General features: G+C 47.1%; 1 protein-coding gene across 1 annotated transcript in view; it reads left to right on the forward strand.

Moving 5' to 3' along the window:
* The window catches only part of DISC1 (DISC1 scaffold protein), a gene marked incomplete at both ends in the record, with an annotated part of 341,831 nt that overhangs the window by 89,907 nt on the left and 232,020 nt on the right, over window positions 1-19,904 (forward strand). The window contains 2 exons of the mRNA XM_082673688.1: window positions 5,820-5,967; window positions 19,740-19,869. Of these exons, the coding sequence (XP_082529814.1) occupies window positions 5,820-5,967; window positions 19,740-19,869 (278 nt within the window). The remainder of the gene's footprint in view (window positions 1-5,819; window positions 5,968-19,739; window positions 19,870-19,904) is intronic.

Here is a 19,904-nt window from a genome sequence, read left to right on the forward strand (position 1 = left end):
GTTTTTTCCTTTTATGGCACAACCACAGTGATTTCTTAGTCTTCTTTCCACACATCAGTGAGCTTAAAATATAACATTTCTGGCAGTCCTCTTTGGGATACACTGAAAAGCTCTGTGACCCAGGCAGACCAAGCTTACCCTAAGCAGTTTAGCATTAAGAATTTGAGGAAATCAAATCTCCGTTTTTAATGCAGAAATCAAAGAGCAGTATAAGTAACCAGTAGGCTTTAAAAAAATGGAATACTTTTCTAAATACTAAACAGCTCAAGATTTTACAGCTGATTTGATAAGCAGTGAAATTGAGAAAAAAATCACCTACAATCGCACGAATGATTGCCAAAACTCTTAGTTCCTCCTGGGTTTTTTTTTTTTCTTTCTTTCTTTTTTAAAAATCTATTTTGGATTTTTTTTTTACATCTTTATTGGAGTATAATCGCTTTGCAATGGTGTGTTAGTTTCTGCTGTATAACAAAGTGAATCAGTTATACATATACATATGTCCCCATATCTCTGCCCTCTTGCGTCTCCCTCCCTCCCACCCTCCGTAACCCACCCGCATATATATATGTTCCCATATCTCTTCTCTCTTGCATCTCCCTCCCTATCCCACCCCTCCAGGCGGTCGCAAAGCACCGAGCTGATCTCCCTGTGCTGTGCGGCTGCTTCCCACTAGCTGTAAAACCATATTTATATCTTACAGTACAGATCCTGTGTGCATATAATTTTGTATCCTGTTTTTCTCTTGTAAATTAAAATACTCCCTCACAGTTTTTCTAACTGTTTTCTGACTTGCTACATACCATTGCCCTAGAATTGGATCTGAGGCTGTTTCACTATTGCCAGTTTGTTTGTTTTGGCTTCGGACTGCTTTCTGTGAGAAAGGTGGGTCAGGTGAAAGATGAGTTGATCGTTTGCATGTGCCTGACGCATCCGGGTATGTATTTCAGGTTATGGTGTACACCGTAGGATGGGATCGTCCCTGTAGAACACAGTGTGAAGCACACAGATTTTGGAGTCAGACAGACCTTGGCTTTATTTCTGAATCCACATAGCGGTGCGACTAACCCAGAAAAATCTCTTAAACTTTCCGTGAGCCTCAGTGTTTCAATCTGCAAAGTGGGAACAACCGTGTTTCCCTCACGAGGTCATTGTGAGGATAACGTGATTGCTAGATAGCAAGGTAGAATGGTGGTTATTTTTCTGCGTCTGCAGTGCTCTTCATACAAATGTAGACATGCATTTCTGTATTCAGCCTTTACCCAGTACCTGTTGTGTGCCTAGCGCTGAACTGGATATTGGCAGAGGTGACCGAGGCTCGGCCCTGCCCAGTGGACCCCAGTCTCCAGGGCGCCAGACAGGTGAATAGACAGACAGCATCCCTGTGTGATGGGGAAACTACAGGAGCAGGCATGGCTTCAGGCGTGGCTCCTGGGAAGTATAATGGAAAAACCCCAGGGACTGGCACCAGAAGAGTCAAGGTTCAGACTCTGACTTTGCTCCTTACTCATCCTGAGGCCTTGGGCACATTACTTAAGTTCTCTGCATTTTAGGTTCTGCATTCGTATTCCTGCTCTACAGGTTTCTGTGAAGCTCAGAAATAATGTATATATGGTGCCAGACGTGTAATAGTTGCTCAGAAATGATGATTATGCCTGAAGGCTTTAGTGCCCCAATAGTGGCTAATTTTTATGATAATGAGTCCAGCAAATTCCAACACACTGAAATGTCAGAGGCTGGCTTGGATTAGTGTGAAATACATTATATCACAGTCTTTTTCTTCCTATTAAATGTATTTATTTTATCTTTGGCTGCGTTAGGTCTCTGTTGCTGTGTGTGGGCTTTTCTCCAGTTGTGTCAGTTGGGGGCTACTCTTTGTTGCAGCGTGAGGGCTTCTCATTGCGGTGGCTTTTCTCGTTGCGAAGCACGGGCTCTAGGTGCGCGGGCTTCAGTAGTTGTGGCACATGGGCTTAGTTGCTCCGCGGCCTGTGGGATCTTCCCAGACCAGGGATCGAACCCGTGTCCCCTGCATTGGCAGGCGGATTCTTAACCACTGCGCCACCAGGGAAGCCCTTTCATCACAGTCTTGTTCTTTGTAAACTGGTCATCTCGCACGATGTGTATGGTGATGTGGAATTGTTACAATATTCTGCTCTCAGTGAATAGCATTTCTTATGTACAAACCAAGGGAAAATGACTTAGGAAGACATTGATTGCTTCTTAACTTTAAAGGGCCTCCTTAGAATGTAGAATGGCTGCACAGCGAAGAAAATGGTTTACACCATATATTGTCATCCCACAGACAGAACAAGGCGGTAGGAATTGAATCTGTTTAGCAGGATGCTCTGTAAATGCCTGTTTGCTTATTTATGCATAGACGTAGAAAGTGCTTTTCTTTCATTCTGTTTCCATACTGTCGCCCAAGGAACAGGCACTTAGGACTGAGGTGCCGGTGAATAACAGATGAGCACTGCCCCTAAATTAAACATTAATAAGTATATAACAGATGAGCACTGCCCCTAAATTAAACATTAATAAGTACGCTGTAGCAGCATCAAAAAACGCATTTGCTTGATCCAAAATGGAATGAGAGGTTGGTTAGCATTTTCTTTGCTGAGGTCCTACAAATGAAGCGTGTTAGAATCATAAAGTAAACTTGCAGTGTCATTAAGAACATATTATTCAATGCATCGTTTTGCTTAGCGCTTGGTAACGTCTTTCATGGTTAACTTTATTTTTACTGTTCAGCGTTGTTTATAAATGGGACCCAAATTCTAAATTGTTGGTGTTCTATCAGTCAGACGGTTAGTCAACCCCATTTATTCAGCACCTGCCATGTGCAGCATTCTCTGCAATTCTGGCTTTCGATGTTGAGCTACAAACTGAAATCAGATGAACAGTGTCTGCAGAAATCTTGCAGACGTTTACAAGAAAGAAAAGCCAGAGACAGTGAAGTTATGTTTCCTCCAACCACTGGCCAAATAGAGAGCAGGATGGGAGAGATTTTCTTAGAGAAACAGCAGGATTCACGCAAATGACGTGAAGTCACAAATACAGCATTTAGTTGTGCGAAATGGGATAGCCATTGGGAGGATGGAGTGGGTGATAAGTTAGAAATTAGAGACAATGGTAAGCTATAAAGTCGGTGATGACCATCCTAGTGCACTTTTTCTTTTTTTAAAAATTTTATACTAGAGTATAGTTGATTTACAATGTTGTGTTAGTTTCAGGTGTACGGCAAAGGGATTCATTTATACGTATTTACATATCTATTCTTTTTCAGATTCTTTTCCCATGTAGGTTATTACAGAATATTGAGTAGAGTTCCCTGTGCTCTACAGTAGGTCCTTGTTGATTATCTACTTTATACACAGTTGTGTGTATATGTTAATCTCAGACTCCTAATTTATCCCTCCCCACCACGTTTCCACTTTGGTGACCATAAGTTAGTTCTTGAAGTCCCTGAGTCTGCTTCTGTCTTGTAAATAAGTTCATTTGTGTCATTTTTTAAAAGATTCCACATGTAAGTGATATCATAGGGTATTTGTCTTTCTGTTTCCGACTTACTTCACTTAGTATGATAATCTCTAGGCCCATCCATGTTGCTGCAGATGGCATTATTTCATTCTTTTTTATGGCTGAGTAATGTCCCATTGTATATATGTACCACATCTTCTTTTATCCATTCTTCTGTTGATGGACATTTAGGTTGCTTCCATGTCCTGGCTGTTGTAAATAGTGCTGCAGTGAACACTGAGGTTCATGTATCTTTTCGAATTATGGTTTTCTCAGGGTATATGCCCAGGAGTGGGATTGCTGGGTCGTATGGTAGTTCTATTTTTAGTTTTTTAAGGAACCTCCATACTGTTCTCCACAGTGGCTGTATCAATTTACATTCCCACCAGCAGTGCAAGAGGGTTCCCTTTTCTCCACACCCTCTCCAGCGTTTATTGTTTGTAGACTTTTCCATGATGGCCATTCTGACTGGTGTGGAGTGATCTAGTGCACTTTCAAAAATCATAAAATAGAAATAACTTAAGATAGCCACACTTCTGCAGATGAATGACAGCACGGAACATACCTAATCACAGCTGTTTCCTGGGGTAATTCATATTTTCCTTTGCCATTCATTGTGAATGTGATCTGTAGCGGTCGCCTTCCCATCTGCAGTGTTTGCTTTTGCTGGATCAGCTTGTGTTCTCTGCGGACTTTTCACCTGGCGGTGGGAGGGTGCAGTTTACAATGTGGTGGCCGGCAGAGGGAGGCCAGCCTGGGTTTCTGACTTCCTTGTGGACACTTGAAGGCCAGGACTTGCTGGTACCACTAATAATAGCCACTCCTTTTGGACGCGTGCTGGGTGCCAGGCGTGGTGCTAAATGCTTTGTGTGTATTATCTCATTTAATCCTCCGAAGATCTTATGATGTGCAGACTATTATTAGGCCTGTTTCTGCAGATTAGGAAATTGAAGCGTAGAAAGGTTAAGTCACTTGAAGGTCAGACGGCTAAAAATGTCAGAGTTGAGGTGCAAACTCAGTTTTCTCCTAATCCCTACGTAACAGTATCTTAACATATCTTTACTACTGCTTCAGGACTGCATCAGTATGTTATTTTAAAGCATACAAGGTAAGAACTTGATCGCTTTTCACTGAAGTTTTGATTTTATACAGCAAGAAATAACTGAATACTAAAGTAAATAAATTAACAAAAATGTAAAAATTAATTAAAATATTTTAAAAGTATGAAGCTTGGTGTTAGAGAACGGGGCTGGTACCTTTCGGTGTTATCCTAGCAGACCTGTCAGGCCAGACGCCACCGTGTGTTGTAAGTGTAGCGTCTGAATTAGCTCCGCTGTCTCTTTGAAGCAGGTGGCACAGACGGAGAGCCCTGGCAGTAGCTGTCATTTGGTCTTGAACAGGAAGTAGACGACCCTTTCTGGTATTGCTAGAATGAATCCTTGGCAAATTCTCTGAGCAAGTTTCTGGCTACTGGTCACAAGGCATATGGCAAATTGACGGGGAGGTCTTGCAGTTGGCATCCCCAGAGACTCAGGGTTGCTGCACACGACACCTGAGCCTGCGTCGCCTCCACCCAAGCTGCAGCAGGTCTCTGGTCAGCTGTAGCATGACAGTTTGAACATCACTTCTGTGGCTTCAGTAATTGTGACTGGTTCTCTGTTGATGGACAGTTTCTAAGGAAACATTCTCAAAAATCAACATTTGGGCACTGATAGTTTTCTTTTTTTTTTTCGGTACGCGGGCCTCTCACCGCTGCGGCCTCTCCCGTTGTGGAGCACAGGCTCCGGACGCGCAGGCTCAGCGGCCATGGCTCACGGGCCCAGCCGCTCCGCGGCATGTGGGATCCTCCCGGACCGGGGCACGAACCCGTGTCCCCTGCATCGGCAGGCGGACTCTCAACCACTGCGCCACCAGGGGAGCCCCATGAGCACTGATACTTTTCAACCGGTTATACAGACTCATCAAAATTAGCAGGTTTTCTCCCAAATAGCCATCATGGTTTTAAAAATAATTAGTATGATGTATCCTCCTATGTGATGGTCATAATTATGATCACCATATAAATACATAGACTGTAACCTCCGACAGCTAGAAGAATGAAAGCTAGCGGGGCTGTGTTTTCAATAAAAAGATGGAAGATTCTTAAAAGCGTGAACCAAGAGATGAAAGTGCTGACCTAGAAACAGGTGACCTTTGTATTATGTCATTGAGGTGACCGTTGGCTGGGGTTGGAGCCCAGGGACACTGGGTTGTCTATTTTGAGTTTTATGGTTCTTTATTCCCCTCTCATCATTTTTGTTTTCCAGCTGAGATGATCCAACAAAGATTAGAAGCCCTGGAGAAAGAGAGAAGCAGCCTGCACTTTCAGCTCCCTTCACAGCAGCCGGCCGTCAGTGGCCTCCTGGGCCACCTGAGGGCACAGGCCCAGGCCACCCTGCACCGGGCGGCCCAGAGGTACGTGCTCTCCCCTGGGGGCCCTCTTCCCTCTCGCCGCTCCTGAGTGGCGAAGAGCCCGGGAGACCCTTCGCTGCGTTTTCCCGGGAAGCACCCTTCTGCCGGTTGGACAGGTGGGGGCTCCTTCCAGAGGCAGGGACCGGGGTGGGTCACACGCCCTAAGAAGCCCTTCTGCTAAGTTCCAGCAGGGCCCGTCGACAAGCACAGGCGCGGCTGGGTGCTAAGCTCCCCCGGGAAGCCCACCCGCTGAGAAGGTGGAGGTGGATTTCCTCTTGCCGAGGGCAGCTGGGTCTCCTGTCATCCTGTAAGATCCACCCATGGTCCCCTCTGACCGAGGGATGAAAACACATCCTCCTCCTGACTCTTCCTCCGGAGCATCTTCTGCTCTTTCGGCTACCCAAGGGTCTCCCAGGACCGGGACTAGGTGGAGGCCAGAAGCTACTTCTAATTCGGTGGCTCTCAATCCTGGCTGCACGTTTGAATCACCTGGAGAGTTTTTCAACGTCCAGCTTCTTCCCCAGACCAGCTAAGTCAGGCTGTCTGGCGCCGGGTCCCAGGTGCTGGCCTGTTGGAAAAGTCTGTGAACCATTGTTCTCCTCTGTCTGCTGGTGACCTCTCTCCTTGGGTAAAGGCCTGAGGCGGAAGCGGTAGTGATGAATGCGATTAGGCTAATCAGAGCGCGGGTCTGCTTCTGCTTGGGTGTAAACACGGCTACAGCAATTACACTGCACTTCCAACTTCCAGTTGGCTCTGACAATCACAGGCCTGTCTGGCCCAGTCCTCATTTTACATTCGATTGATCTTGGCAGCTCCGTAGAACCTGTCTTGACAGCGAGGCTGGTGGTTTTCTCACGTGCCTGTCCTGCAGTTTTGCAGGAATCACGTCGCAGAGTGCCTGGCGCCTGGTAGGTGCTTCCTTACAAGTGTTGGTTGAGTGAACTTTTACATGATTCTCTTGAAGAACAGGTGAATCTCGCATCCCATTTCTATTCTTTTTTCATCTGACATTGAAGTATCACCTTGTTTCCTGTCCCCTTCTCACACAGGCCCTTCCCAGCTTGACGTTCTACTTAATTCTTTCTTTCTTTCTTTCTTTTTTTTTTTTTGCGGTAAGCGGGCCTCTCACCGTTGTGGCCTCTCCCGTTGCGGAGCACAGGCTCCGGACGCGCAGGCTCAGCAGCCATGGCTCACGGGCCCAGCTGCTCCGCGGCACGTGGGATCTTCCCGGACCGGGGCACGAACCCGTGTCCCCTGCATCGGCAGGCTGACTCTCAACCACCGCGCCACCAGGGAAGCCCTCTTTCTTTCTTTTGATCTTTGGGGGTGTTTCTGGTCCTCCACCCCAGTCTCAGGCCGTTTTTAGCATCTGCCAGTGTATTGTGTTTCTATTAATTTAACAAACACTTGCGTAACACTCTTACTTGCATAAGAATTACTGAGTGCTTTAAGAAGTAACTCATTTTTAAAAAATTTTCATTGTGATAAAATATACATAACATAAAATTTACTATTTCAACCATTTGTAAGTGTACAGTTCAGTGGCGTTAAGTACATTCACATTGTTGTGCAGCCGTCACCACCAGCCATCTCCAGAACTTTGTCATCTTCCAAAAATGAAACTGTCCCCATTAAACACTAACTCCCTACTCTCCTACATTGACGGTGGGAATATAAATTGGTGCGGCCACTATGGAAAACAGTATGGAGGTTCCTTAAAAAACTGAAAATAGAGCAATGGTATGATCGTGCAATCCCACTCCTCGGCAAGTATCCAGAGAAAACTCTAATTCAATAAGATACATGCCCCTCTGTGTTCATAGAAGCACTAGTTACAATAGCCAAGACATGGAAGCAACCGAGGTGTCCATCGACAGATGAATGGATAGAGGAGATGTGGTACATATATACAATGGAATACTACTCAGCCTTAAAAAAGAATGAAATAATGACATTTGCAGCAACATGGATGGACCTAGAGATTATCATACTAAGTGAAATAAGTCAGACAAAGGCAGAGAAAGACAAATACCATATGATAACACTTATATGTGGAGTCTGAAATATCATACAATTGATCTTATTTCCAAAACAGAAACAGACTCACAGACATAGAAAACAAACTTATGGCTACCAAAGGGGGAAATGGGGGGGAGAGGGATAAATTAGGAGTTTGGGATTAGCAGATACACACTACTCTATATAGAATAGCTAAACAGCAAGGTCCTACTGTATAGCACAGGGAACTGTATTCAGTATCTTGTAATAAGCTATGATGGAAAGAATATGAGGAGGAATATATATATATATATATTTATGTATCTGAATCACTTTGCTGTATACCAGAAACTAACACAGCATTGTAAATCAACTATACTTCAATTAAAAAAACCCCATTGGGCTTCCCTGGTGGCGCAGTGGTTGAGAGTCTGCCTGCCGATGCAGGGGATGCAGGTTCGTGCCCCGGTCCGGGAGGATCCCACATGCCGCGGAGCGGCTGGGCCCGTGAGCCATGGCCGCTGAGCCTGCGCGTCTGGAGGCTGTGCTCCGCAACGGGAGAGGCCATAACAGTGAGAGGCCCGCATACTGCAAAAACAAAAACAAAAACAAAACCCATTAACTTCCTTGTCCCCCCTTCCCAGCCCCTGGCAACCACCATTTCTACTTTCTGTCTCTATGAATTTGACTAGTCTGAGTACCTCACCTTAGTGGGATCATATGGTATTTGTCCATTTGTGACTAGCTTCTTTCACTGAGCCAAGGTTCATCTCTGTTGTGACGTGTCAGAATTTCCTTCCCTTTGAAGGCTGAATCACGTTCCGTTGTATTATGTACCACATTTTGCTTATCTGTTCTTCTTTTGATGAATAAGAAGTAATTCGCTGAATCCTCAAGGCAGTTCCAGGGGGTTGCAGATTTTGTATACTGATATATGTATCTCTGTGGAGATTACCTCATCATCATCTGCTTCCCTATCTGTATTTAGAGATGAGGGAACGAGGCCCAGGAAGGCTTCAGGGACTTGTGCAGGCCTCCAGTGGGTGGGTACTGAGCCTGGGCACAAACCTCGCGTCTGGCTTGAGTCCCGGTTTGGAACTAGCTTCCCGCACTCTCCCTCTGAGTCCAAGCTGGCCCCTGCTCTCCAATGATCATGTCTCTAGCTACACGTGTTGTGGTTGGAGAGCGATGCTTTGTTATGGTCTCAGCTGAGTGTCTCGTAGAACACGGTGAACTAAAATAAAGGTAGTGTCCTGCTCTCTCACTCAGGTTACACCCCCTGCCCTTTCTCGTATTTGACTGTGACCCGTAAAGGTAGCATGTTCCCGTCGCTCAGCCGAATACGTTCCCCACAGAAGTATATTATTAATCATTTATGAAGCCCATGTAAACCCGTGGCGCACCTTGTTCCCCCTGCCTCCTTTCCTCACAGGAGTTACCTGGATGCTGTTTTTAGTTCCCATTCACTTTTTGAGCCCACCGGGCTCTGATTTCTATCTCGGCCGCTACCAAAGTTGGTAATGACTTTCTAGTTGCTCATTGAAAAAACATCTTAAAATGCTTCTTCCGTGCATTGTCACGGCACCGTCTAGAACTTCTGATCAATCGGATTCATCCCTGAAACTCTCTCACCGTGGCCTTCTCAAATCACTCTTTCCTGCTCTTGCTGCCCTGCTGGCCATTCCTTTCCATCTCTGAAGAGCTCCTGTTTCTCTCCCAACCCCTTCATACTGATGCTCCCCTGTCTTCTCTTCTCCGTCCTCTCCTCCCACTTTATATACTCTCTCTGGGGGATCTCAGATACTCCTGTGCTTCAGGTACCACTAATGGACTAATTTCCCTCAAATTTCTTTTTCTTTTTTTAAAATTATTTTGGCCACGCCATGCAGCATGTGGGATCTTAGTTCCCTGACCAGGGATTGAACCCGGGCCCCCTGCACTGGCAGCGTGGAGTCTTAACCACTGGACCACCAGGGAAGTTCCTAATTTCCCTCAAATTTCTATCCCTACCCCTGGTCTCTCTCTAAAATTCCAGCCCACAACTCGGCTTTCTTTTGAACAACTGCCTGAGCTTTACTAAGTGTACTACCTTTTTACCTTAAAAATTTACTGTTGTTTTATTCTTGCCTTTACTAAATTGACTATCTTTTTTTTTTTTTTTTTTTTTTTGCGGTACGCGGGCCTCTCACTGTCATGGCCTCTTCCATTGCGGAGCACAGGCTCCGGACGCGCAGGCTCAGCGGCCATGGCTCACGGGCCCAGCCGCTCCGCAGCACATGGGATCCTCCCGGACCAGGGCACAAACCCGTGTCCCCTGTATTGGCAGGTGGACTCTCAACCACTGCGACACCAGGGAAGCCCTAAATTGACTATCTTTTAAAACTATCTAGTTATTAAATTCACTCTCTTTGTCCCCGGTCAGTCCCTGCTCCTGCACCCCCAGTCTCAGTGACTTATGCCGCCATCTCCCCAGTGACCCAAGTAAGAACTCGGGTTCAGCCTTGGCTCCTCCCCTTAGGCCTTACTCCCCAGTCTAATTGGGGACCACGTCCTGTGGACTCCGCTGTCTTTTACTGCATCCCTGCTCCCCTCGCCCATCCTCACGTCAGGGCTTCAGTTCTGATTTAATAATTGTAATCCGGATTCTTGCAGTGGTCTCCTTCTGGTGTTCCTGACCCCAGTATTACTCCCTCTCATTCACCTTCCGCGATGCCTCAGGTGGAAACGTCGTGTCATGCACGGCGGCCCTCATGGTCCTTGGGATAAGGTCTGTGCTGCTTAGCATGACACTCAAAGCTTTTCCAGTGCAGCTCTTGCCTAGCTTTCCAGCAGCCGGAATTTCACTAGGCGCCACCAGCCCCTGCCGCTGACACACGCGGAAGTGGTAGAAGTTGTCACCTAACTGTTGCTCATTCTTCACGACTCAGCTGAGCTCCCATCCTTGTGAAGCCTTGCCCGTGTCAGTCACAGCATCTACCCCTTGAATTGCTGGAGCTCCTTGAATGACCTCACCCCTGCCTTGGCTTTCAAATTATCTGTCTCCTTGAATATCTGTCTACTCTGACAGACGGTGAGCTCCTCGAGGACAAGACTGTATTGTATTTATCTTTTTATTCCTAGACACTAGAGCAGTGGCTGACCTATGATAAGTATTCCGTAAATATTCACTGAATGAATGAATGTGATACATATGTGTATCTACATGTAGGTTCACCAAGATGCATGTGTATAGAGAGGGAGAGAGGAAGAACCTTCACTCTAACGTGGTTCAGTTGCCCTGGAGAAAACACTCCTTCAGCCTTGCTTTTGACACACCCAGCAAGGAGGAGGTTCACAGTATCTTCTTTTAAAAAAATTAATTAATTCATTCATTTATTTATTTTTGACTGCCTTGGGTCTTCATTGCCGCATGCAGGCTTTCCCTAGTTGTGGCGAGCGGGGGCAGAGTTGTGGTGCACGGGCTTCTCATTGCGGTGGCTTCTCTTGTTGTGGAGCACGGGCTCTAGAGTGTGCGGGCTTCAGTATTTGTGGTGCATGGGCTCAGTAGTTGTGGCTTATGGGCTCTAAAGCACAGGCTCAGTAGTTGCGGCACGGGGGCTCAGTAGCTGTGGCTCGCGGGCTCTAGAGCGCAGGCTCAGTAGTTGTGGTGCATGGGCTTGGTTGCTCTGCGGCATGTGGGATCTTCCTGGACCAGGGCTCGAACCCATGTCCCCTGCATTGGCAGGCGGATTCGCAACCACTGCGCCGCCAGGGAAGTCCCCACAGTATCTTGAAGAACCCCCGATTGGAGCTCCAGGAAACCTGGATTTGGTCCTGTCTCTTGCGCTACCCAGCTCTGTGTGACCTGACATAGTTTCCTACCTTCTCCACACTTCACTCCCCTCATGAGAAAAGGAGGGGGTTGAATTAGATCGCTCTTTTCCACACTTCAGTTATTTAAGCATTATCTTGGCTTTTCTCGTGCCAAAGCCATCTGTCCCGTGATTAACACAATTAGAGAACAATGCCTCAAAATTAATTCCTTTCTTACGCTTTTCTGCTGCGTGTTAACATAATTGCATAGTCATTAATAATTTAAAGAATTGCCTCTCTCCGTGCCGACTGCCCATCCAGCCTGTGACGTTCGTCATCAGCAGGACTATGTGGACTCACAGGTTTCCCCCGAACCAGGGGCTTTGACTGCAGTTCTCACAGTGGCCACCAGGGGGACGGGGTGTCTGGCCCGAGCTCAGGCAGCCAGCGCCTGGGTGGCAAGGTTTCTCCCAGGCCAGGGGCTTTCCGAGTCCAGGGAGAAACAGAATGCTTCCCAATGATGGTGCTTATCCTGTAGAAATAAAGAAGTTGCATCGGCATATGGCACATTTTCAATACTGATTAATAACAGCACAAATAAGTACCTCTTCGCCTTGTTGGGATCAAGCGTTTCCTAGAGGATCTAATGAAAGCTATAGATTTCTTCCATCACAGAACCACGTATGTACAAACATACGGACAACTGCATGCAGACACTTGCATGCAGATCTTCTGAGCTTATGGATTCCCTCTCTAGGGGGCCTTTGGCTCTCAAGTTAAGAGAATTTGGTTTAGAATAAGATCTGAGGAAATGTAAACTCCCACGTACAATCAGGTACTTCATTTGTAATTTCACTGTCATTTTGTTCATGATAATCCCTGTTGAATGCATCGTTCTAAAAAGCACTGGTTAATTCTCTGTGTGTCACCCTGAATCGTGCTCGATTTGTCCAGGTCCTTCCAGCAGCCCAGGGAGCGTTAGTTGTCACCCCAGGGGTTAACTGGGCTCCTCTAAAGCAGATTACTGGTACTCAAATGGTTTGGTATCCGTCTCTCTCTGTCTCTGGTACCGCACTGCTCTGTAATATAGCTGGGTCACTGGGGTATCTCTACTCAGCAGGGTACAAAGGCATCGTGGTTTGTCTCTATGGTGTCTTGGGCAGAAAATACAGATGTCTGGGGCATTTTCAGGTACCGTTGCTCATCCAGTGAGTCTAGTTTGAAGCATCATTCGTACGTCCAACTCAAATCTTTCCCCGTCCAGTGTTTGTAATCCTCTCCTTGTGGGCCATCGCTGCCCCCCGGCCAACAGAGGTGCTGATACCCCCGTGAATATGTGCTGACACGTTCCCTCTCTTGTGGGACTCAGATGCGGGGTCCCCAGAGGCCACTGCAGCACCTCCCTGATCCTGACGTGAACAGAATCTCTCCACCCCACAGGGGCAACCACCGTTTTTCATGTGTCACCCAACCTCTTTCTCTGGGTCTCCTTGGCCAGTGGGAACCCTCGTTGGGAGGATCCCTTTTGTTGTGTTCACTTGGTTCACAGGAAGCTCACGTATCTTTGCCGCACTGAACGGTGGGCATGCGGGTCGCCGGTTCCAGGCCGTCTGCCCTGCTGTGGCTCTCCTGATCCTTCATCCCTGCTCGACGGGCAGCGGTGCATCACAAAGTCGGTGTGTGGGTGGGGATTGCCGCAGAGACCTGATGCCCCGCGTCCCAACCCCTTGGCCTCCCTCTGATTCCCTCTCCAGCTGTGGACGCTTTTGTGCCCACTGACAGCTTTGAACCCGACAGGCTTCTCTGCCACGGGGCTTTCCCTGCCTCTTGTGAGGAAGGGGAGTGAGTGATGCCCCTGAGGGCAGATTAATGCTCCAGCCTCCCCACGTCCAGGGGGACAGCTTCGAGGAGTATTGCACACATTTTCTCCCAGGACGTTTCCCAGTTGGTTGGCGCCCCAGTTGCCTCTGTGGTGATCAGCTCAATAGCACACGGTTTATTGACGTTTCCTCCTTCCTACCACCCACTCTGGTTTCTTGGGAATCACTTCGCCAAAAAGCAGCCCGAACTCAGCTCCTTGTCTCAGATTTTGCTCCAAAGAGAACCAGACACAGATAGAGATTCATATGGGAGAAACAGACGCAGATAGAAGTTCATATGGGAGAACCAGACGTCAGCCTTCCTTGCAGGACACCCCCTGGCTGGAAGAGGGGGTCTAGTGGACTTGCTTTTCCTTCCTTTGGTTTGGGTGGGAGAGCTTACTCCCTGTTTGCCCCCATGCGGGGCTGGGGGCTTGGGCAGGGAAGCATCTCTCATGAAGACTCCATTTCCTGCACGGTCAACATGGTGGTGAGTGAGGGTGCTGGTGGTTTGCAACTTGTGCAGCCCTGGGTGGACACCTCCCTCGCTGCTCCCGATTTGGGGTGGAGGGCATTTAGGCCTGTGTCCTTCAGCGTTTGCGTCTGATTCTGGAGCAACTGGAAAATTCCACCTCAACATCCTAGCACAGCAGTCAATGATCGGGAATCTACTTTTGCTGTATCTTTCACCCAGTCCAAAGAAAGTTATTTTTTCCTTTCTCCTAAGAGAGAGGTTTGGTCTACTGTGCACATATGACTGATAATTTTCTCAGGAATACTTTGCTTTTCTCTGACTATACATCCTGTGTGTTTTCCCACTGGACCTTCACCACCATGTACATGAAAACGGGTCATATTTACATCTTCAGTTGTGTGTGTGCACGTGTGTGTGTGTATGCAAAGTGTCCTTTATCAAAGACCTTTTCCCAATAGATAACTTAAAACACAAGTAAACAAAGTACAACAGAGTTTAAAAACAGAGCTATACGATGGTTTTCCAATGTGGTTATCAGGGCAGGGCTCTGGTTTGCCTGTCCGGATACTTCCTGCTCACCTACTTCCTTTCTGATTGGAACAGATGAATGTTGTGTAGCTCACGGTGCTTCTGGACTGAGTCATTTTTCCTCTGACCCGCTCTTCCTCTCTTCCCTTTGAAACATATGATTCTTTATTTCCATTTAATTGTCATGTCGGGACCATCACACCGCAGAATCCAACGATGATCAGCTCTAAGTTCACAGGCTGGAATGGAGATACACGGCAGAAGAAAATAACTGTTACAGACACATTTTACCAGAGATGTAAAATGAGGTGGCATAAAAATGATCCCTGTTACCAACGTGTCAGGAGACGTTTCTGAACCCCTAATCATAGCTCGAGCCAAATGGGGACTAGCACGGCCTGTGTCTCTCCCAGGAGACCCACCTCTGATCCCTTGTCATCACCTTGAGAAGTAAGGGAGGAAGGAAAAGAGGAGAAAAACCAGTTGAAGGGAGTCACAGAAGACTCATCGGAATTTGTTTTAAAATCAGTGGCTTATAGATAAAACTTCCAAATAAAGGTCTCCTGTGTCATCCTCTTTGCTCAAATTCAGCTGAAGTCCGTCTGAAGCCTGTTGTATTGGGCATGGATATTATAAACCCAAGTAAATGTCCACGTGCCCCTCCTGCAAGGCTGTCACCTCTATATGTGGGATGAGATTGTAGAAACCAGTGATGTCCACTTTTCTAAGGTGTATGACTTTTACTCCACTCTCCTTACTTTTAGACCCAAGTCAGATATATAAGGAAGAACTGTAAAGTTACCTTCATTGTCCCTGGCAAGTTTACAATGTTCAGTTGTGCCATCAGAGTGGCCTCAGTCATTTATGACATTGTTTGTTGGCTAAGAAAGCTATTTCCAGATTTAACGCACACTTCATTGATTGCTCAGACCACTTCCTTATCACCATCATCCCACCGAGGGAGAGATGGAAACACATTCGTCGGATGACATAAATTTGATAGGATAGCCCTCGATATGGAGCCGCAGTTGGCAAAGGTATTCGGAAGGTCCTCCTCAAGTCTTGTTGCCGGAAGTGGTCATCTGAGCTGAGGTTTTCCTCACTATGAAAATGAGAGCATCCGTTTTGGTTCTTTCCTCAATGAAAACTCTACGATTCCAGCAGTGGCACCACAGAGCAATTTTTCTGGCATCGTGATGACCGTCCGTCACTCCTGTCTGGAAAGGGACCCTCTGTGTTATACGTACAACTGTATAAACCACAGCAATTGTCAGGAGCCGTTCTGGCACGGGATGTCCCAGCCGGTGGAATGTCTGGGCTCCCCTCTGCCCTGTCTCACTCTAGACGTTCCCGAAGGCGACCCTCCGCGCAAAGGCAGCGCACTGGAGGGCCCCGGGCCCAGCGAGCCAGCTGCAGAGGAGGTGACCGGGTGGGTTCATCACAGGTGCACACTCTCAGGAAACACCTCCCCCCAGGTGGGATTTATTCTGAATTACTGAACTCTGTACTCACAGAAGTCAGGCGGTCCATGTTATCCCTGGGATGTGGTATGCTGTCCTGTGCAGTTTGGATCTGTACTGTTTGCAGTGGTGTAGGATCTTATTTTACAGATGGGTTTTATCCTTCTTTAAGTGATCGGTGGAAAAGACAAAAGTAGAAAGGCCAGGATTTTTCCAGCACTGGGCAGATGGGGACCTGCATGAAACCCGGGGCTGAGAGTGTGGTCCTAGACACCCCGAGTCCCCGTGGGCACCGAGTGCTGTGCTAACATTCCAACCCACGTGTTTTTAATTCTTGCCCCTGAGGGATTTGCTCGTTTTCCATACTGATTAGTTTATAGGCTAATTTGCACTGACATTTGGGTTTACACGTTGGGGTTTATTAAAATAAAGGGAACAACATTGTAGGAGGCAGAGGGAGCGTGGCTCTGAGGACTGATGGGCTGAGATGGAAACCGGTCCCCGGCTTCATTCCTGAGCTGTCTTTTGTCCTGGGGCCACCACTCAGCCATCCGTGCACGGCTTTCTCTACCCAGAGTTAAAGTCTGAGAGACACAGGAGTTTCGGTGAATCACAGGGGCTTTTTTTATGGATTAAGTAATGAATGTGATTAACGATAATAAGGAGAATTCCCAGTTACCCACCTGTAGTTCCCCTGCAGCTCATTTTCAATTCTGTGTTGATTCCCTTCACTAACTCCCATCCCGACCCAGATGGTATCTATTTAGGAAATTCAGGAAACTCTTAATATTTGCATAAGCAGAGCAAATTGGGAAATAAATTAGTGTGAAGAAATGATCTAATGCAATCGAAAGCTGAATATAAACAGCTTCTGGACTTTTCTAGGCCGTGGACTCATGAAGTCACTCGGTAAATATTTGCTAAGCCCTGCTCAGTGCTGGGCCCTGGGGACAGCAGCACGAGATGGGCTGAGGTTCGCCGTCCAGAGCGAGAGGCTGGGCGGACAGGCTGAGACTCGGGGGCCCAGGGGAGGAGGTGGGTTCCATTCCCACAATAGCTGGTGGTGGTTTCCTTCCAGGGCCCCCCCCCCCTTCCGATACATGGAAAGGTCCTTGGAAACATCTCATCTTTACTCTTCATTACAAAGGACAGTGTGTCCAGTGGACATGACACACCGTCCAGTCTCCTGATGCCAACGGTGAGGTTGGGGGGAAGCGGCCAGCTCCCCGAGGACAGAGTCCCCTTATGGCCCCAGGGTGAGAGTGGGACCTGCACAGGGCAGGCACTCAGTGGCCATTTGTTGAATACATTTGATCCCGTAATCAGCCATATGGAGCCGTATAGGGAAGGCATCACCATCACCATCATTCTCATTTTAAAAACGAGGGAGGTGAGGTTCAGAGAGGTTTGGTAAGTCCAAGGACACATAGCTAGAAAAAGGTGGAGTTAGGGCTCAAACCGTGCTCATCTACCTCCCTGAAGCTGTCACTCTCAGCTGACTGTGTTGAATCATGGGCAAGGGGACTTAGCCAGCAGGTGTGGGTGGCATGTGGCTAGAAGCCAGGAAGAAACAGGAGTTTATAATCTTGCTGAAGCCTGACTGGTATATGGTGTCCAGGGAAGGGCTGGAAAGTGGCCACCAGCCTCACGGCCCTTTGATGGACTCCTCACCTCTGCTTCTTGCTCTCTGTGTGACCCAGTGTTGTGGAGCCAAACTTGTGTCCGCTTGCCCACACCCAGGAAAGCCAATCTACTGACACCCGGTGGTGGTGAAGAGAAGTGCAGTGTTTATCGAAGGCGCCAAGCAAGGAGTCCAGACAGCTAGTGCTCAGAAGGCCCAAACTCCCTGATGGTTTTCAGGAAAAAGTTTATAAAGACAGGGTGAGGGAGGGGGGCTGTGGGGTGTGTGATCAGCTCGTGGACCTTCTTCTGATTGGTTGGTGGTGAGGTAACTGGGAGTCAACATCATCAACTTTCTGGTTCCAACTGGCTTGGGGTCTGTGTGCTTGTGGGCAGCATACAGTTAACTTCTACCTGGTGAGTGTTTCAGTCTCTGTAAAACAGCTCTAAGGACATGGCTCAGAATGTTATCTATAGCCCTTGGGGAGGAACAAAAGGTTTTTGACTTCTTTGTTTAATGGCTAAACCATTATTATTTTGTCTTGCTTGAAAGTTTCCTTTCTTTCTGCATTTTCTTTTCTCCAGTTAAATTTATTCTTTGACTAAAGTTTTTCTACAGACGAAAGGCAGGCGGAGGACCTGGAGGGGGAGTCTTGCTCTGGGAAGGCCCCATAGGGTCCTGCTTGGTTACACCAGAGCAAGTTGCTCAGATCTCCCTGATGCTCTGTTTCTTCGTTGGCAACACTGATAACACCCGGCGTACAGTAAATTCTCAATTATACCGGATTATTTTGTTATTACCAGTTAAATTTTTTTATTACTACTACTACTCTTGTGATTTGCCTTTACGCACACAGAGACTTGTTACAGAGAGTAACAGGTCTTAAAATAAGCTTCTAAATTGCGTGGTATGTTATATTAAGTAAGCAGCTTTCGAGATTATTGAGTCTGAATCTGTGTCTGGCCCAGAGATTCAATCAAGGCTCCCTTTTCTGTGGCCACTGTTTTCTAACTTAGAAAAGCTGAGGTGACATATTTTCTATCATTGTTTCTAAGAATATTAGGGCTGTTTCACTGTGCTGCCGGGTAGGCCCCCTTGTTAACGTAAGGGCCATGTTAAGATGTAGGAAATGGGAGCAGGGCGTCTACCTTTCCACTCCTACAGTGAGTAAGTCTGAGCCCAGGGGGGAGCATTTGTCCGTGGCCTTGGTTTACCCATCGCCTCTGCTCTGCGCAGGGGACAAGTCTTGTTTACAGCTGTAACCGCTTATAAATTGATTTGTCATCCTTTGATGAGAAACACCTGCAAGGCTCCTGCAACGGCAACTCACCAGCATAAGGTGGCAGCCTGGGCCACATCTTCACCAGCGTTGCTTCAACCAAATATGCCAACTCTTGCGAGCATGGGAGAAAGAGATTTTTAGTGGTTTTTGACAGTCTTTTAGCAAATCTTTTCTGAGAATCTCTGACCCAGGCATCAGTCAACCCTCTTTGTCATCTCCACAGCCAAGATCAGCCCTGGAAGTTTGCTCTGGATGGCCCAGGCAGAGCTGTCCAATGATGTATAATGCAAAACATACATGATTTTAAATGCTCTAGTAGCCACATTTCTAAAAAGTAAGAAAAAACAAGTAAAATTCATTTTTAAAATATACTTAATTAACCCAGTATGTCAAAAACATTGTCATCCCAACAGGTAATGAACGTAAATATCATTAATGAGCTATTTTACACTCTTCGTTTCATACTAAGTCTTTAAAATCTGGTGTGTATTTTATACTTTCAGCGCAGATAGCCACACGCGTAGCTACGGTGCTGGACAGTGCCCAGTCCAGTTAAGCAAGGTGGCTCTGGGAAACAGCCAAAGCCCCGACAGATTGTCATTAAAACAAAAACTTACATTAGGGACCTCATCCCTATGACCCTCCTAAGGATGAGAGCCGCTGGGGGCCACTTTGTGGACCTTCTTTCCATTAACATTCTGGTAGATCTGAGGATTTCAGCTCATCCATATCTGTACCAATATGTATGTTTTGTTTTAAGAGCTGGCAGTGACGACACCCAAGCCCAGCTCAGAACGGAGCCGAAGATGTTGGAACCCACTGCTCAGGACAACCTGCTTGTGTCCATCACCAGGCGAGACGGGCTTCTCCAAGAAAAGCAGCAGTTACAGGTAAGCGGGTGAAGAATCTTCAAGAAACAAGACAT

The sequence above is a fragment of the Grampus griseus genome (assembly GCF_964374135.1).
Source record: "Grampus griseus genome assembly, chromosome: 16".
NCBI classification, from domain to species: Eukaryota; Metazoa; Chordata; class Mammalia; order Artiodactyla; family Delphinidae; genus Grampus; species Grampus griseus.